Source organism: Mixophyes fleayi, chromosome 4, assembly GCF_038048845.1.
Source record: "Mixophyes fleayi isolate aMixFle1 chromosome 4, aMixFle1.hap1, whole genome shotgun sequence".
NCBI classification, from domain to species: domain Eukaryota; kingdom Metazoa; phylum Chordata; class Amphibia; order Anura; family Limnodynastidae; genus Mixophyes; species Mixophyes fleayi.
Window position 1 is genome coordinate 23828169 of NC_134405.1, and position 16504 is coordinate 23844672.

The following is a 16504-nucleotide window of genomic DNA, read 5'->3' on the forward strand; positions in this document are numbered from 1 at the left end:
GTTGTACATACATGGAAGTATAACAATCTTTTGATATTATGGCATCAGTCACTGTTTTAGGTAACTTAAAGTCCATTATTTATATTAATAATATATTTCTCTGCCCAAACATACAAAATGACCACACATATCACATAATACGTCTAGTATAAAGAGTAGGAGAAGTGGTATTGAGCAACAGATCAACTCTAGATAGTCACTTTTGCTTTTTATTTCAAGTATTAGACACAATGTGAATTAAGAGGGAAAAAAACAATAAATAAACATTGTATTAACATTGTTCTCTTCAGTTAATGAACACTACATTTTTGTTAACACTGATATGTGTACAGGGTAATGAAAAGATTTAAAAGGACACATACAATAACACCATCTTAGGGGAAGATTTATCAAACCTTCTAAACAAGAAAAGTGGAGGTGTTGCCCATAGAAACCAATCAGATTCCAGTTATCATTTTCTAGAATCTACTACATAGAAGATAGCTAGAATCTGATTGGTTGCTATGAGCAACAACTCCACTTTTTCTTTTTTGGAGGTTTGATAAAATTACCTCTTAGGGATTATCTCTTCATGAAAATTGAGGTTCATCATCAACATATGTATTCAAACTGCAAGTCAAAATAATAATTCCTTTGGTGTTTGGCATTTTCATCTTAGTTCTTTCCCAAGAGGTATTTTTTTGAGTTCATGTTGGGACGGAACAAAATGATGTAACATTTGGGAGCAAACATGCAACAGAGCATGGCCCAGCTAGAGGAGAGAATTGCAAAAATCTCCATGGCTGCAGTATATTTACCGCTAGTACTGAGCGAGGCTGGAATATAGGACACCCAAACAATAAGAAAGGCCAGCATACTGAACGTGATGAATTTGGCTTCGTTGAAGCTATCAGGAAGTAGTCTAGCTAAGAAAGCAACAAGAAAGCTGATTATAGCTAGAAGACCTAGATACCCTATAGTACACCAAAAGGCAGTGGGTGAGCCTTCATTGCATTCAACAACAAGGACACCAGATTTTGCATTAAAATTGTACTCAGGGAATGGAGATGACAGAGATAACCAAGAAACACTTATTAATAATTGGATAAAGGTTGCCAAACCAATAACCACATATGACATTTGAGGACTGGCCCACTTCTTTAAATCACTGTTTGGCTTTGTAGCCTTGAATGCAATCATGACCATAAGGGTTTTGGCTAAGATACATGAAACACAAAGAGCAAAGACCATTCCAAAAGTCACTTGGCGCAGAAGACATTTTTCACGGTTAGGATAACCAATAAATGCAAGAGAAGATAGGAAACAGAGAGACATAGAAAGCAGAAGAAGGCAACTAACAGCATAATTGTTGGCTCGGACTATTGGTGTAGTCTTGTAATGAATCAATAGACCAAGAACACCCAATGGAATCAAGGAAGAGGTGATGCTAGTCGACATTAATATGACGCCTAAATTCTCTTCATACGAGAGGTACTCAATGGGCTTTGGTACACATTTATCTCTTTGTTGGCTTGGCCATTGATCCCAGGGGCATCTAAAGCATTCATTTGTATCTGAAAGGCAGGACAAAGCTATGAAATCATCTTCATATATATGTTATGGACGTCTTAGCTATTTTTTTTGGCACATTATAGACTTACCAGTTGTATTGGTGATTTCTCCAAGAGGGCAGGGGACACACTGAAAGCAACAGGTTGGTTTCCCAGTGATAGCTGCCTTTCTGAAACCTGGTAGACAGCTCTCACTACAGACAGATACAGGGATCTTTGGGAAAAAAAAATATTCCAAGAGAATGAATAGATGCACAAAGGTTTAATCATTTACCAAATGAAAAAGGTATCCTTTCATTAGGCCCTGCCTAGCACTCTCAATACACTAGCACAGCGGAAGATAACATAAGAAAAATGCAGAGTATGGTAAAATGGGGAACAATGGTTTAGGATGTCACACAAACTCCATGCTAAAAACACATATAAAATTAGCATTAAAAAGCCAATCAGTTTCAAGTCTTTTTCATTAAGGCTTTTGAGTCACTATGAACCCAACAGCTCAAGTCTGTTACCTTTACTGGACCAGTGGTCACCCTCATAATGGAACCACTAGGACTTGTGATTCAATGAGTATATAAGTCGTCTGACCATACTATATGTCTACTATCATCTATATATTTAATTTTGTACCTTTATAGCTATCTACTCACTTCTCCTTCTTACATCTTGTCCATGAAGATTCACATTTCATGCTGTACAAACTGTATGCCTTCACCTTCAATTAGGACTGACGTTAATAGGTATATGATGACTCTGTTTCCTGCCCCTAGCATGCATAGCTAATTGCTGCCGGGCCTCCTGCCTGTCATGCAAGGAAGCCGTGCTGGCTGCATAATAGTGTTCGAATGCGGCAGACAGCCACGGGAGCCAGCAAAATAAAAAAATTGTTGACGAAGGAGATAGGGTAAGTGGAGTCTCTTATTAGTGAACAACAAAAAATAAAACAAAGCACATCAAAAAGAGTTAGGATACCCTTCCATGGCCACTGTTCCATCAGTGGAAGCCTAGGTTGCCTGGTTGCTGATTTGTCAGTGATTTGGCTCTACCCCTGGGATCACAGTTACATTTAATAAGGTGCATATATTTTATAAACACATATTTTTGGCAAATCACATTTTTTTGTATTTATTTAATAAGTATCAAAAAACACTATAGTACTCTATATTGTACATTAATACATTTGGTCTAATATGACTCATACTACTTTTTATATCATGCTGGAGAACCATCTAAAATACATTGTGGGATATTTATGAAAATTGGTTTATTTTGCCCAGAAGGAAAAGCAATTTTTGCCCAAAACAACTAAACTGATCTGTGAGGTTTCTAGAGCAGTTTAGGAAATGAAATATCTGATTAGTTGCTTTTGGGAAAAGTCACCCCACTATAAGTTAGGAATAAGTAGAGAATGGTCAACAAATCTACAAAAGTAAGTAGATATTTAGTAATCAACACATATCAGGTCCCCATAAATAATGAAGTAACAAACATAAGGAAGGTATGTTTTTGTAATGCTGAACAACACTTGAAAAATTGCAGGCTACCTCTCTGCATGTCTGCACCTGATTATACTCTACCAACCTTTACCTGGTGATGAACATAGACCTTCATTTAAGCATCATTGGCGTTTACGTCAAAGTCAGTGAATAATCAAGCCAAAAAGGGGGACATTTATGAAAAAACTAAGACAAAGGAAAACCATGATGTTGCCCATAGTAACCAATCAGATGTTTGCTTTAATTTGCCAAACTACACTATAAAGGTAATGCTAGAACCTGATTGATTGCTGAGGACAATACCAAATTTTTCTTTGCATTAGTTTTTAGATTTTTCACACAATGCGGTGAACAAATTTGAAAAGAATATATACCTGTAAGCTATATATACATATTTACACATTTGTGGTTTTCCCCACAATATTAAATAAATTATAAAACATAATAAATATAGTCCAAGACAGTGCTGTATTACTAATTTATCAAAACCCTTTACAGTTAAATATAGGCAGTTCTCTTTAAGTATCATTTGTTCCACCACAAACCCTTACCCTTTGATTAGATGTGGCCCATTTTAAAATACTTGAATTTATAATTAAGGCCGATGAATCATAACTTCCAACAATGACCTGTTTCATTGTATCCTCTGGGATCAATTGCCAGTTTACAATATCATAAACAGGAGGAGGGTCCCCATTGTCATCAAAGAAAATGTCCCGTCCACTGCTCAGTTTCATTCGGACTTTCTTTACATATTGTAGAATCTGCAGGGACAAAATACTTTATATCATGTGCAGCACGGTTGCTAAGTGGTTAGCACTTCTGCCATACAGCACTGGGGTCATGAGTTAAATTTTCGACCATAGCCTTGTCTGTGTGGAGTTTGTATGTTCTCCCTGTGTTTGGGTGGGTTTCCTCTGGGTGTTCCGGTTTCCTCCCAAAAACATACTGGTAGGTTAATTGGCTGCTAACAAATTGGCCCTAGTCTGTGTGTGTTATGGATTTAGACTGTAAGCCCCAATCAGGCAGGAAGTGATGTGAGTGAGTTCTCTGTACAGCGCTGTGGAATTAGTGGCGATAAATAAATAATAATGTCATAGACTTTTTTTAAACTAGGGTGAATATTTTTTGAACCCAAATTATTATCTGTAATTCCTCTAAGGCCATGTTGGGCCACCCCCTAAAAGCCAGTACATGTTATCAATATGATAGGGTCTTTAATTTAATTGCATTTATTTTTAAGATGTATGTAATCAGGCTCATGTGTCATTGACATGCCAGTCTAAATGATCAGCATTATAAACATTGTTATCAGCAGCATCATCATCATCATCTGGAATTTACCTGCCATGGTTTCAAGTCCCAGATGTCCGAACAGCTTCTGTTAGTAAAATGACTGTCCCCTGGTCTGCATGTGTTCAGGTCATGCAAAGCTTTAGCTATCGCAAATATGGCACTGTAAAGATTGTATGTAATTCTCATGCTGGGTAACTGTTTTAAGTATGTTTGAAAATACTCCACTTTATCTTTCTCTGTGCAATTTCTTGATGGCCTCTCTCTGGGGAATGTGAAGTTTTCAAAGTTTAGAAAAGAACAGCCAGCACTTTCTTCCCAGAACATCCAATTCCAAGCCCTTTCTGGTAGCTCAACAGGATTTATATGGTCAAGGTGTTCATGGAACCCTGGGATATTTCCACTGTAGAATGCAAAACCTATGGTTCCTGCTAGAAGCTTGGAATATTTTTCTGAAGAGAACAATGAAGTGGTTGACCACGCTTCACTGGCCACAAATATCTTCTCGGTCACATTTCTTCTTATAAACTCGTCAAGCAGAGGTAAAAAGTGGACATCAGTGGAGAAGATAACCACAGCTTTGGCTGTTGAATCTTTAATAACCTGAACGATGTGAGGAATGTTGTAATTGGGTAAACTGATCTGAATGTACTCTGTAAACTCCACACAAGCCCCAGATTTAAGAATTTCTTGCTTAATAACCTGAATACCCTGTTGCCCATAATCATTAGCCAGTGCCACCAACCCAACCCAAGTCCAACCAAAATGTAGCACAAGCTGGGCCAGTCCTTTTGATTGGAAGGCATCACTGGGTACAGTTCGGAAGAAGGATGGGAACTGTGTTTTGTCACTCAAGAGGGAACTGGTTGAGAAGTGGCTAATCTGTTGGTTTAAAAAAATAGAATAGTCTTATTTACTAAGGTCCATGTAACAACAGATGTTTTTCTTTTTAAAGTCATATATTTATCATGCTCATGTAATTTAAAGGCTTGTTTGTTTTACTTTGCAGACCTTGTATTTGCTTAGAATTACATATCTATAAATATATCTTATATACCTATCTAAGTTTCTGCTTATTTTGTACATGGAAGTTCTCAAGGACCTTCTTCTATTAAATATGCTGAAATGGTTATATAACACATAATGTAATGTCAGGGATACAACAGTTAGGGAAATTTGCTAGTTTATTGATTCTGCATCAATAGAGAATGGTTTGAGACAGTGACACCTGGCTCCAGCAATATATATTTATATTTGCCCTTTAAATAATTTATTTGTGTAGGTTCTCTTATATACATTAAAAGAGTTCCACATACAGAATTCCTAAACTTAAAAGATGTGCGCACTTTTGCACAACCTCCTTAACATAACCTTCTATGTAACAAACACCAGTTATACAAAGTAGGGAACATTGGGTTGCTCTGCAGTTGACAGTGCTGAAGGACTAAAGCTGTCCATATCTCTTCGAGGAAGATCCAAGAAGCTGTAATAAATACCTATGGATGGATTGTTATACTCTGCTGTGATACTGCAATCAAATATGTCACTCTAAGACATGATACTGACTGATATCTGATAATGAGGTCTGGGAGCTATTTGCTAACAAGGATAAGTTATAATGAGGGGTTAAATAATAGTGAACACGGTAATAAAAGTTGTGCTGTGAATGTGAATTTCTTACAGATTATATTAGATTTAGATTTAGCTAAATGGTGAAAGACTTAACAGCCTCCCATTCTAGGCCCAGGCCTCTGTGGCCATTTCACATATCCTAGCCTCACACACACACACACACACACACACACACTCACACTCACACACACACTCACACACACACAGACACACACACACACAAACACGCACACAGTTGGCAGTCACTGGGGTTTAGGTGATGTCCAACCATTCAGAGGCTTGCGGTCAATTCTACTCCAGGTATATCATTTTGGATAAGTTTTAATGTAGATAGTGAATTCAGTTAATTGAGCAAGCTATGATAGTTGTCCAATCAGATTGTTATGTTTAGAGAACTCTTATTGACAAACAGTGATAAGAGTGAGAATTTCTAAAATTGTACCTAAGTTTTTACCTAATAGAGTTGTTAATTGGAAAGAAGAAAAAGACGAAAAAGAAGAAGAAGAGGAATATTTTTAGTATAGTTTTTTGTTATTATAGAGTATTTAAGATCTGTCAATGTTCTTGAATGGTTAATTTCTAAACACTGTTCAAAATCCTATTCAAATGTAGAACGTTTTATATTCTTGTACCCAACCTGCTTAATCAGTGAAAATAACTCTTCAACATATGTATTTGTATTATTAAACCACAGTACAACACCGTTTAAGGACTACTGAACATAAAATGGAAATATTTTGATTGAAACTTTCCCATGCTATATAGGGCTCCTTAGACCTTACAGCCCACACAGAGTTGCACAGTGAAACTATGCTGAGCAAGCACATATTCTGTACACTAACTCATTTTCTGCCTTCAACTGGTCAGTCAGGCAAATAGGTGCTTTGCTAAGCTGATATTGCAAATTCCCCACTCCTGGAAATTTTATAAAGCATCGAATGAATACTGGAAATTGTGCAGCTGTTATTATGCGACTATTATGCTTCAGGGCCCCTTCAGAAGAGTCCTGCCACATTACACAGCAGGTATACTCTCTTCTCCACTCATCAGTTCCTAAGTCCATTGTATTCTGCAACATCTGTCAGACTTGGCAGATGGAGGAAACTACTTCTAGACTAATGGTGCTATTCAGTGCACTCTAACGCATTGGATCGTGATGCACTAAACCCCACTCTCTCTGTTATATCACAATGAGAGTGTGGCTCACCTAAAGGTAGCTGCAGCACTCAGTGCTTTGATCATACCATTAGTTTAAAAGAAGTGCGTTCAACGGGAAAAGAAGAACTGATTGTTTTGAGATAATACAAGACTATATCAATATGTGTTATATATTAGATACAAAACATGTGACTTATAGTTAACTAACTAAAAAATCTATATAAAAAAAGGAAAAACATAATTGAACTATCACGTGTGACAAGTGTTTATTGGATAAATTTTGTTTAAACGTTGATCATGGATCAAGAACAAAAAGAAACTTCTGCAGAAGGGCAGATGCGGAGGTTAGAAGCATATACAAGACTTGTGAAAAACTAGTTGGGACCACAGAAGCTCCTCTTACTTGTGGATACCTGCTCAGTCCAAGAATATGAGCCATGAGGATTGAGTAGGTAGAGGTAGAATGGCCGATGACAGCAGCAAGTTTCTCTCTTTTTTGGCACTGAAAGTTCGGGATAGCTCTACTCTGTCCCGTCACCATCCATAGCGTTCCTTCCATTTCTCTCTGAAGCACAGAGCAAGAATCATAGATCTGGAAGCCAAGAGTTATGTTTGGCAGAATGTCTGCATTTCTATTTATCTCCTTTGTGGCATAGATCACCACATGTACCTGAAGATATGTTTCCAAGGACAATCTGCAAAGGGTCATAGGAATACATTGGATTATCTTAATTAATGCAGTAGAACAACAAAATCGCCATCAGATAAGTATGTAAAACATCAATACAACATTCGCAGAGAGCTTTCTAGGAAAAAATGATGACTTAAAGAAAGATGTAAACATTACAAACTAATGCTACCATCTATGTTTACTTACTTTCTACATATGGCTTGTCTTGGTTTCTCAGTATACAAGATTTTGGGGTACACTTTTCCAATATGGAGGGGTAAGACTGCTCCAAATAAAATACTCCCACTTGCAGAAATGCCAGTCAGCTCTGGAGTCTCCAAAGTACAACCTTGTCCAATGGAATAGGATGTCGGTACAAGGTAGTGCAGAATGAGTTGACACAGGGTCTTGTAAATAACTATTATCAGCCTGGAACCAGAGTGAGAAAGGAAACTATATTGAACTGTTTGACTGTTCCATTTGTTCTTTTGTTGATTATCATTTTAAGCACATATCGTAAGACAAATTGTTCATCCAAAAAATGAATGGAGCATAATTCAACAAAGTATGAAGGTCTTGATAGAGAAGCTCTAACTGTTGTTCAGATTGTTATGGGAAATGTGGGGAGCTTTGAAAAAAAAGGGAATTATTTTGATTTCTATATTGTAGATCAGAACAAATCTGTCACTTTGAAAACTCATTTACCATTATTTTGTGTCTTTGGTCTTATTCAAAATATCTGCCCATGTTCTGCATATATTGAGAGCCTCACAGTATTATACCACTTGTACTTCATGCCAAATGTACATACATGTGTACAGTGCTTCTGTTGTCCTGTGTGTTATTCTCAGATGCTCGCCTCATTCTGTATGTATTCACAACTACACAGTATTATTTCCATTATGTAGGCTGAATTCAGTTCTCATTGTCTGCACAAACAACTGTTTTAGTAAAATTCCAAAAAGGAGTAATAGCCCATGGCAACAGAAGACAAGACACCCACTGTTACACTTCTTAGTACTGGAGTCTGCATTGGAGAGTGCCTGCCCCCTATTGTCCTAGGAAGATAGTAAATCTCCCAAGTGCAATTTGCTAAATGAGCAAGCCTTCTTTAAGCAAAAATGAAAATGAAAATACAAAAAAAGAAATAAAAGATAGGCTCAATCTTATTATCTAAGCACTTAGAAGCCAAGTCATTATGGAACGTATTTGCCGGCATTGTGCATATCGTTCGCAAAAATCACTCTGCGTCTGCTCAGAACTGGACAATACGCAACAGAACGCAACCATATCCAAGTCAGCTTGTGTCAGCAAATGATACTTACTACAGTCTGCGATTTAGGGGAGTTATGGGGTGGGGAATGGGCGGCTTCACGTAGACAGTGTACAGTAAGGACTTTCCCATGTAGCAATGTCCAAGACAGGTTCAGGCACACGCAGAAGTTAGCGGGCTTTCTGCTGTATCTCTTGCTCCAGTTAGAGGTCTAGTCTAAGTCCTGAGTCTCAGTTATGTCGGCATCGTATGCATGCTATAACATGTGTTTGCAATCAGGAGCAACTGTAAAAATGTCTGTTATGTACAGTAGACATTAAGTACACTCTAATAATTGTTTTTCAAGTAAAAAAACAAACATTTTTTTTTAAAAAAAAAATCCATTTATAATCATAAATGACTATAATATTAACAAGTAGCATTAATTGAATATTTTTTTCTATACTTTCTTAGGGGATTTTATATTCCACATAGGTATTGTTGGTGTTCTGAAGTGTCTGGTCTGGTAGAATAAAGTAACCTACATCTGTAGCCATCACCACAGGTATCTTGAGACCCGTTCCTTGTTGATTTCAGAGTGTGCAGAGCTAAGTTACGTGCAGTTTAAAACAAATGCATGCTGTGTTCACTATCTGTGCCTTAGAGTTCTCAATTTCAGCCCACCTCAAGATTTAACCCTAGACCAAGTCCTAATCCACAATATACCTTGTTTTAAGACTATGCCAGGCCTTTCAAGATCCCCAATCGTGCTTCTCAAATTCTACAAATGTAATACACTCTCGCACAGATTCTTTTCTACCAGTAGAAATGATTTTGATCTTAAACACCTTAGCCACATATTACAGTCACAAAATCCCCCTCACGTTTTGCAAAGAGGACCAGTGGTCCATTAATGTGAACTTAGCCCTGGGTCCTCTTATATCATTAATTGTTTCATTTATTATAAAAAAAATATACTGTGACTTTATCCAGGTGTCATGTGGATAGAGAAACCATCCACTCCATAAATTATTCCTGCAAACCATATTTACATCATGTCATATGAGTTCCTATTTTGGGACACTTTAAAAAAAAAGTGTAACCTGTAATTGTACCAAACATATACTTAATCATTTTGCTCCAAATGTTAATGTGGATCACAGACCTTTGTGATCCAATTTAAGCTCTGTCCCTCATTCTCTAGAACAATGTAATTGTTCAAACCATAATATTATCATAAGAGCATGTCAGAATCTCAATACATAAACTGAGTTTTGAAACTTGTTCACAAGAACTTAAATTGTGCGTTGTTTGTATTTGACATTTTTGGCAGAAAAATGAAAATGTCAACCTTTGGCCGCTAGAAGAAGCAAGTCCATTCTAAGGTCAGGTCCAATTATAGGGCCTATAAACTAAGGAGCAACTTACCTCATTGTCCCTTAGCTGCTGCTTACCTGACACATACATTTTATCCTATATATATATACATATATATCTACAGGTCTTTATATTAACATATAATATTCTCAACTCCCATTAAAACATATTATTAACCTTATCTATTTTCTGTATGTCACAAAAGGCAATTCCCATCGTACAAACTGTAGGAGCAGAGGTAAGACATTGGGGGATTTAACTGAACTTACCTGTAATTTGTCTAGCGGGGCCTATTCATGCCATAGGGGAGACATAATTACTTATGACAAAGGCAGATCACAGCTGAATAAAACAGACATTCCTGTAATGACTTATTAAAGAAAAAAGAGACTCAGGCATTGAAATTCTCATTGTAAAAGTTAAAACTAAGGTGTTGAGCTATGACCGGCACTATGTGTGTTACATATATATATATATATATATATATATATATATATATATATAACAATAACCATATATAACCATATATATACATATATAAATATATATATATATATATATATATATATATATATATATATATATACATACATACAAGTTAACCCGTGCATGATACTCATGCATTCTAGTCAAATCAAGCTACTTAAGGTGTTAAAAAAGTTCTTGTCATGCATTTGGGCCATAGCCCAGGCCTCCTCAGGGGAAGAGCATTACTTCCCGACGTAAGCGCCCTTTTTTTAACGTGGTTTTGTCCACATGTCACCACCTCATCATTCTTCTCCATCAATTCATCCTTCATTTTCATCGCCACATCTATCCAGATGTCTATCCAGACACAGGGATCTCTCTCAGTGGTCCTGAGTATCACACTCCTCTCACTCTGTCACCCCCGGCAACCACCAACCACTCCCCACTGTCACCCCCGGCAACCACCAACCACTTCTCACTTCTCTTTCAAGAAATATATATATATATTTTTTAAATCTTTATAAACACTTTTAACAATTAACAAATTAAATTAACAATTAAAAACATCTTAGTATACCAAATTTCAGCCCTTTCTGATTTTTTTTTTCCACACACACTAAGAATTTAGTAGGTCAGTGTATAACTCTGCCCAGCAGGTGGCGCTGCAGATTGGTTTTATTTTTTCCACACACACAGACAGACTAACACACGCCACTAAGCATTTATATTATAGATATATATATATATATATATATATATATATATATATATATATATATTGTATACAGAGAGAGAGAGCCCAGTTTGCATTTGCATGATGGGCATTGTGGTACAACAAGGTTGGTATACCACAGATTAGAAAGTGGTTTGAATGCACCCTCCCGGTAACACAGTGTCTTTAGAAATTATATACAATGGTGGTGGCTATGCTCAACAGAACATCACTGCTTCACAGGGATCTCCAAGAAGTAGATCATAAACTTGACTTGATGTAAATGCTTTGTTTTTGGATTGATAACCTCTCAGTTCTTTCCCAATACTATAGCACATTCAATGTAGTGAATAGGCCCCTCAGGATGTTATTTTCTCTGGGCACGATTGCTCCTGCCAAATGAAGCTACCATACCCCATCCAGCCTCAGCCATGGCACACAAATCATACGGTGACTAAATGGTTAGCACTTCTGCCTTACAGCACTGGGGTCATGAGTTCAATTCCCGAACGTGGCTTTATCTGTAAGGAGTTTGTATGTTCTCCCCGTGTTTGCGTGGGTTTCCTTCGGGTGCTCCGGTTGCCTCCCACACTCCAAAAAAACATACTGGTAGGTTAATTGGCTGCTAACAAATTGACCCTAGTTTGTGTGTCTGTCTGTGTGTGTGTGTGTCTGTGTGTGTGTATGTTAGGGAATTTAGACTGTAAGCCATAATGGGGCAGGGACTGATGTGAGTGAGTTCTCTGTACAGTGCTGCGGAATTAGTGGCGCTATATAAATAAATGATGATGATGATGATGATGATGATGAAGGCTTGTCAAAACATGCTATGCTAAAAACAAAGCCTCCACTTCCCCTCCCCTCTCTTAGTGGGACAACTAGTTTATCACAAGCCATCTATTGTTCTCAGTTTACATTAAGTCAATTGGTAAAATAATACATAACAATTGGTTCCAATATAACTTATAATTAGATGATACCGAAATCTACATTTTCATTTCTGAATTCATTCCATCTGCATTAATCAACACTTACAACTGTCTTTAAGCTGTGTGCCCATAAATGTGTCAAAACCTAAAATTAAATCTAGGAAAACAGAGCTGATCTTTGCCCTAAATTATCTTCCAAACCTCTAACTGGTAACATTGTAATGTTCAATAGCAGTAACCTACACACTTCCTAAGTTCACTGTCTCACAGTCAGCTGCAAAATTCATATCATCCCCCAAGTCTTGTTGTTTTTACTTGTTCAACATTTCGAGAAAAGACTTAACATTTCTTAACATGATTAATGCTAACTATCTCAGTCTGGTTTTCCAATGAAAAGACTATGCACTTAGCAATCAGGGTCAGATTCATCTTTGGACGCAATGTGAACGGAACTTGCGTTTTAACATGCGTAACTTGTACACGCGTACGCCGTATTCAAATATAAGCGGATCTCAAAATAAATTTCCATTTAGATCAGGGTATATGTAAACACTGGCTATATGTTACTTGCCGTATGTAGACGGACAGAAAAGATTAATGCTAGATGGAATGCCATCCATAATAATTAACTTAGCCATCTGGAATGAAAGATGTGAACAATCTCTGGAAATATAAGGTATAATCCCTCACACTACTTGCTTTTACAGTCTAACAGACTCTAAGTTGCAAGAAGATAAAAAATAGAGTAAATCAGAGGAAGGATGGATCAGTGAAACAGTAAACATATAGGGACTGAGTCATTAAGGAAAGTAAAGCAAAAAAAAATAGTAACTTTGCACCTCATCAAAAACATGTTGCATTAGAGGGGGATGTACATTTAAAATGTGGGGACATATTTATAGTTGGGATAGGGTATGTCCTAGATCAAATTTAAATTTCAGTGTCAATATAAAGTTATCAAGTATGTGTGTGCTACATGACAAAAAAGTCAGTATTTTCTTTATGTGCAAAGTAATAAACTAATTTGCACCCCTTGCACTGTAAGCTGGTTTTGTCCAGGATCAAATTTACACCTTTTTTTGCCTTGCTCTCCTTAATGACTCAGGCCCATAGCAATTCAGTGTTGATAGATGCATAGAAGGGTAGGTAAATGAGTAAATCATTAAGTTGCAAACTATTTTGAAGTGTAGGTAGGTTTCAAATGCATTTCACAACAATGTCTGGCTTTCTCAGTGGAATCTCTTTAAAAAACAAACCCCCTACACCCTATCCTTTCCCATCACTTCTCCGTTAGATCGCTCCACTACTATATACTCCTACCCAATGCCTCCACCACCATCTGTCATACTGCCCCATCCCACTACCTACATGTGACAGTGTCAACACATCAATACTCTCATTCCTCTGTACCCTATAAAACCCCTCTCAGAACAATTTGTAACACACCATTTTCTATTACACTAGAATTTTAACTCTAGGAGCTCTAATTTTTTGACTCACGATATGACCTCTTATATCCATATCACTGAAAATCAGGAACTACCTACTCGTCCATCTCTACAGACTATGCCCGCAACGCCAAACCCATCATCTACAGACCACTGCTCCTGTACAAACATCACGGCAACCTACTACAAGCATTGCTGCATGGCTGTAGAAAAATAAGCTGAATGCAGTCCCAGGAAGTCCTATATGCAAGGACAGAATCACACAGAGAACAGAGGCAAGAACCAGGAAGCTTGAGTGCAAGACTATCACTGGCAATGAGTACAGGACAGGTAAGTGCTTACAATTAACAGTCAGAGGGAGACACATAGCAACCTGAGTACAAGCAGAATGCAGAGAAGATGAAAACCTAACAGTAATGACATGTTCTTGAAAAAGATTTCCAATCAGCTTAAAGCTGCGTCATGGAGTTCCAATAAAAAATCTCATACTTGGGGTTTCCTTAAAGCAAATACCAGACAGATGAGATATGGACCTGCTCAGTTGGATAAGGTCAAAGTTTCCAACTCAAATATTCTCTGGAGTACTGCTTCTATGTGCAGAAATGTTTAGGCACGGGTAATTGGGATTCTTAACAGGTGCTTGTGATGAAACGAGGGGTTAATTTCACCTCAACCAAAGGACTAATCAGGCTATCATGAAATGAGGGATTGATGTCACCTTAACCATATTCCTTTTTATTCTTTTTATATGTCTGCTAAAAAAAACTTCAATAAACTATATTAAAAAAAACAATAACAGGTACTTATCTAGCCCTTTATTGTTTCCCATGTCCCCATGGTGAAAGTGTGGGGGGCAGTGCCCTGCTACTTGGGGTTCACCTAGCCCAGTGTTTATAATGTATTCCTTAACTGCCATAGATATTAATATACAAAGTTCAAACAATGGGATTTAATGGGCTTTGCAGGTGTGTGGGTTGTGGAGGTAATTTCATTATGTCTTTAGTTAATCATCATCAGCTATTTATATAGTGCCACTATTGGAGCTTACATTCTAAATTCCCTTGCACACACACTAGGCTCAATTTGATAGCAGCCTATTAACCTAGCAGCATGTTTTTGGAGTGTGGGAAGAAACCAGAAGACCCAGAGGAAACCCACACAAACACAGGGAGAACATACAAACTCAACATAGATCAGGCCATGGTCAGGAATCAAACTCATGACCTCAGTGCTGTGAGGCAGAAGTGCTAACCACTAAGCCACCGTGCTGCCCATGTTAATCCATCCTGTTTGAAAAAGGACCCGTTAGACATAGCTCCATGTCAGTCCAGACATCGTGGTGCAATGCAACCAGCCCATAGGAAAGATTTCTAGGTTATGGGTATAAAGATGGGATTCAAAAACATTGATGGTATTCTATTTTGGAGTAAGACTGAACAAGGATCCAGGATCCGTCAGCGTTGGTTTAACCAGTTGTGTAGTGAGGTTTATAATGTGAGCTACATAGACAGATGCCCTCAGAATACTACTCTGTGGATGTGAGGCCTGTCTAGCAGGTAAAACCCTTTACAAATTTCCTCTCACTGTGATCAGGATATGTTCCACAGGTGGCGCCAGAGTGGATGTAACACTCAGCGTTAAGAAGTGGCACTGTGACTCACACACACACAAACACCAGACAACGAGGCAGTAGAGTAAGCCTGTAGTATAACAAATAATACATGTTTTTGTGATTCCTAATCTTTACTAATTATTTGTGAAAAATGTCACCACACTTACTGATTTTTTCATGGCAGCATCTGCTATGGCAGGATGATTGTGTTTGTGGTATAGCTGTCTTTCCTATCAGATGATGTCTAAAAAAATCTGCCTTTTTTCTGGCAGTTTTCACTAATCCTCCAGCAGTTTAGGTATTTTGAAACTGCAATACATCACTGTGTCTTCGATGTACTGGTTCTTTTCATGCTGTCTCTATGGATTATATATCTATACAACCTCTGTTTTATGCTTAGTGAGATCTTTGTGCTGGTTCTTTTCCTGGGGTAAATGTATCAAGTTGAGAGTTTCCCGGTGGGTTTGAAAAGTGGAGATGTTGCCTATAGCAACCAATCAGATTCTAGCTATCATTTTGTAGAATGTACTAAATAAATGATAGCTAGAATCAGATTGGTTTTTCAAACCCGCCTGAAAACTCGGGGAATTCACAGGTATGTTATCTACACTGCTCAGCTGCCTCCCTGCATTCGGACTTTCCTTGTACCACATTGTATAGAATATCTCTGCCACTATTCCCTCTGTTCCCTCCGACAATCCAAGATTATTAGATTGCAATATCTGTATAAGTTCCGTCTCTGGTATTATTCCTTCCGGCTGGGGCTGTTGCCGAGAAAGATTGAAGGTGACACTGAAAATAATATCCCTCCTATGTACATGAATGAAAAGAGCTTACTGTCCAAAAAGTGCTATAAGGCAGCAATGTTAACCACTGTGCCACCATGAAATGATCACTTTAAAGTATG

At 37.6% G+C, this 16504-nt stretch overlaps 1 protein-coding gene across 1 annotated transcript; it reads right to left on the bottom strand.

Moving 5' to 3' along the window:
* Positions 1-654: 654 nt before the first annotated feature.
* Positions 655-10484, bottom strand: LOC142150579 (extracellular calcium-sensing receptor-like). Its single transcript, XM_075205779.1, has 6 exons — positions 10480-10484; positions 7533-7824; positions 4391-5221; positions 3676-3810; positions 1641-1764; positions 655-1553 (listed from the first exon to the last, which is right to left on the bottom strand). The coding sequence occupies exons 1-6, from the start codon at positions 10482-10484 to the stop codon at positions 655-657; spliced, it is 2286 nt and encodes a 761-aa protein (XP_075061880.1).
* Between the last annotated feature and the right edge of the window lie 6020 nt (positions 10485-16504).

Bases quoted from the DNA above. Each gene is read 5' to 3' on its own strand.
- LOC142150579 (XM_075205779.1), bottom strand. The intron at 1,765-3,675 runs GTCATTGTTGGA...TTTTTCCCAAAG, and splicing joins CAGAGGATACAATGAAACAG to ATCCCTGTATCTGTCTGTAG. The intron at 1,554-1,640 runs GTAAGTCTATAA...CCTGCCTTTCAG, and splicing joins AGAAATCACCAATACAACTG to ATACAAATGAATGCTTTAGA.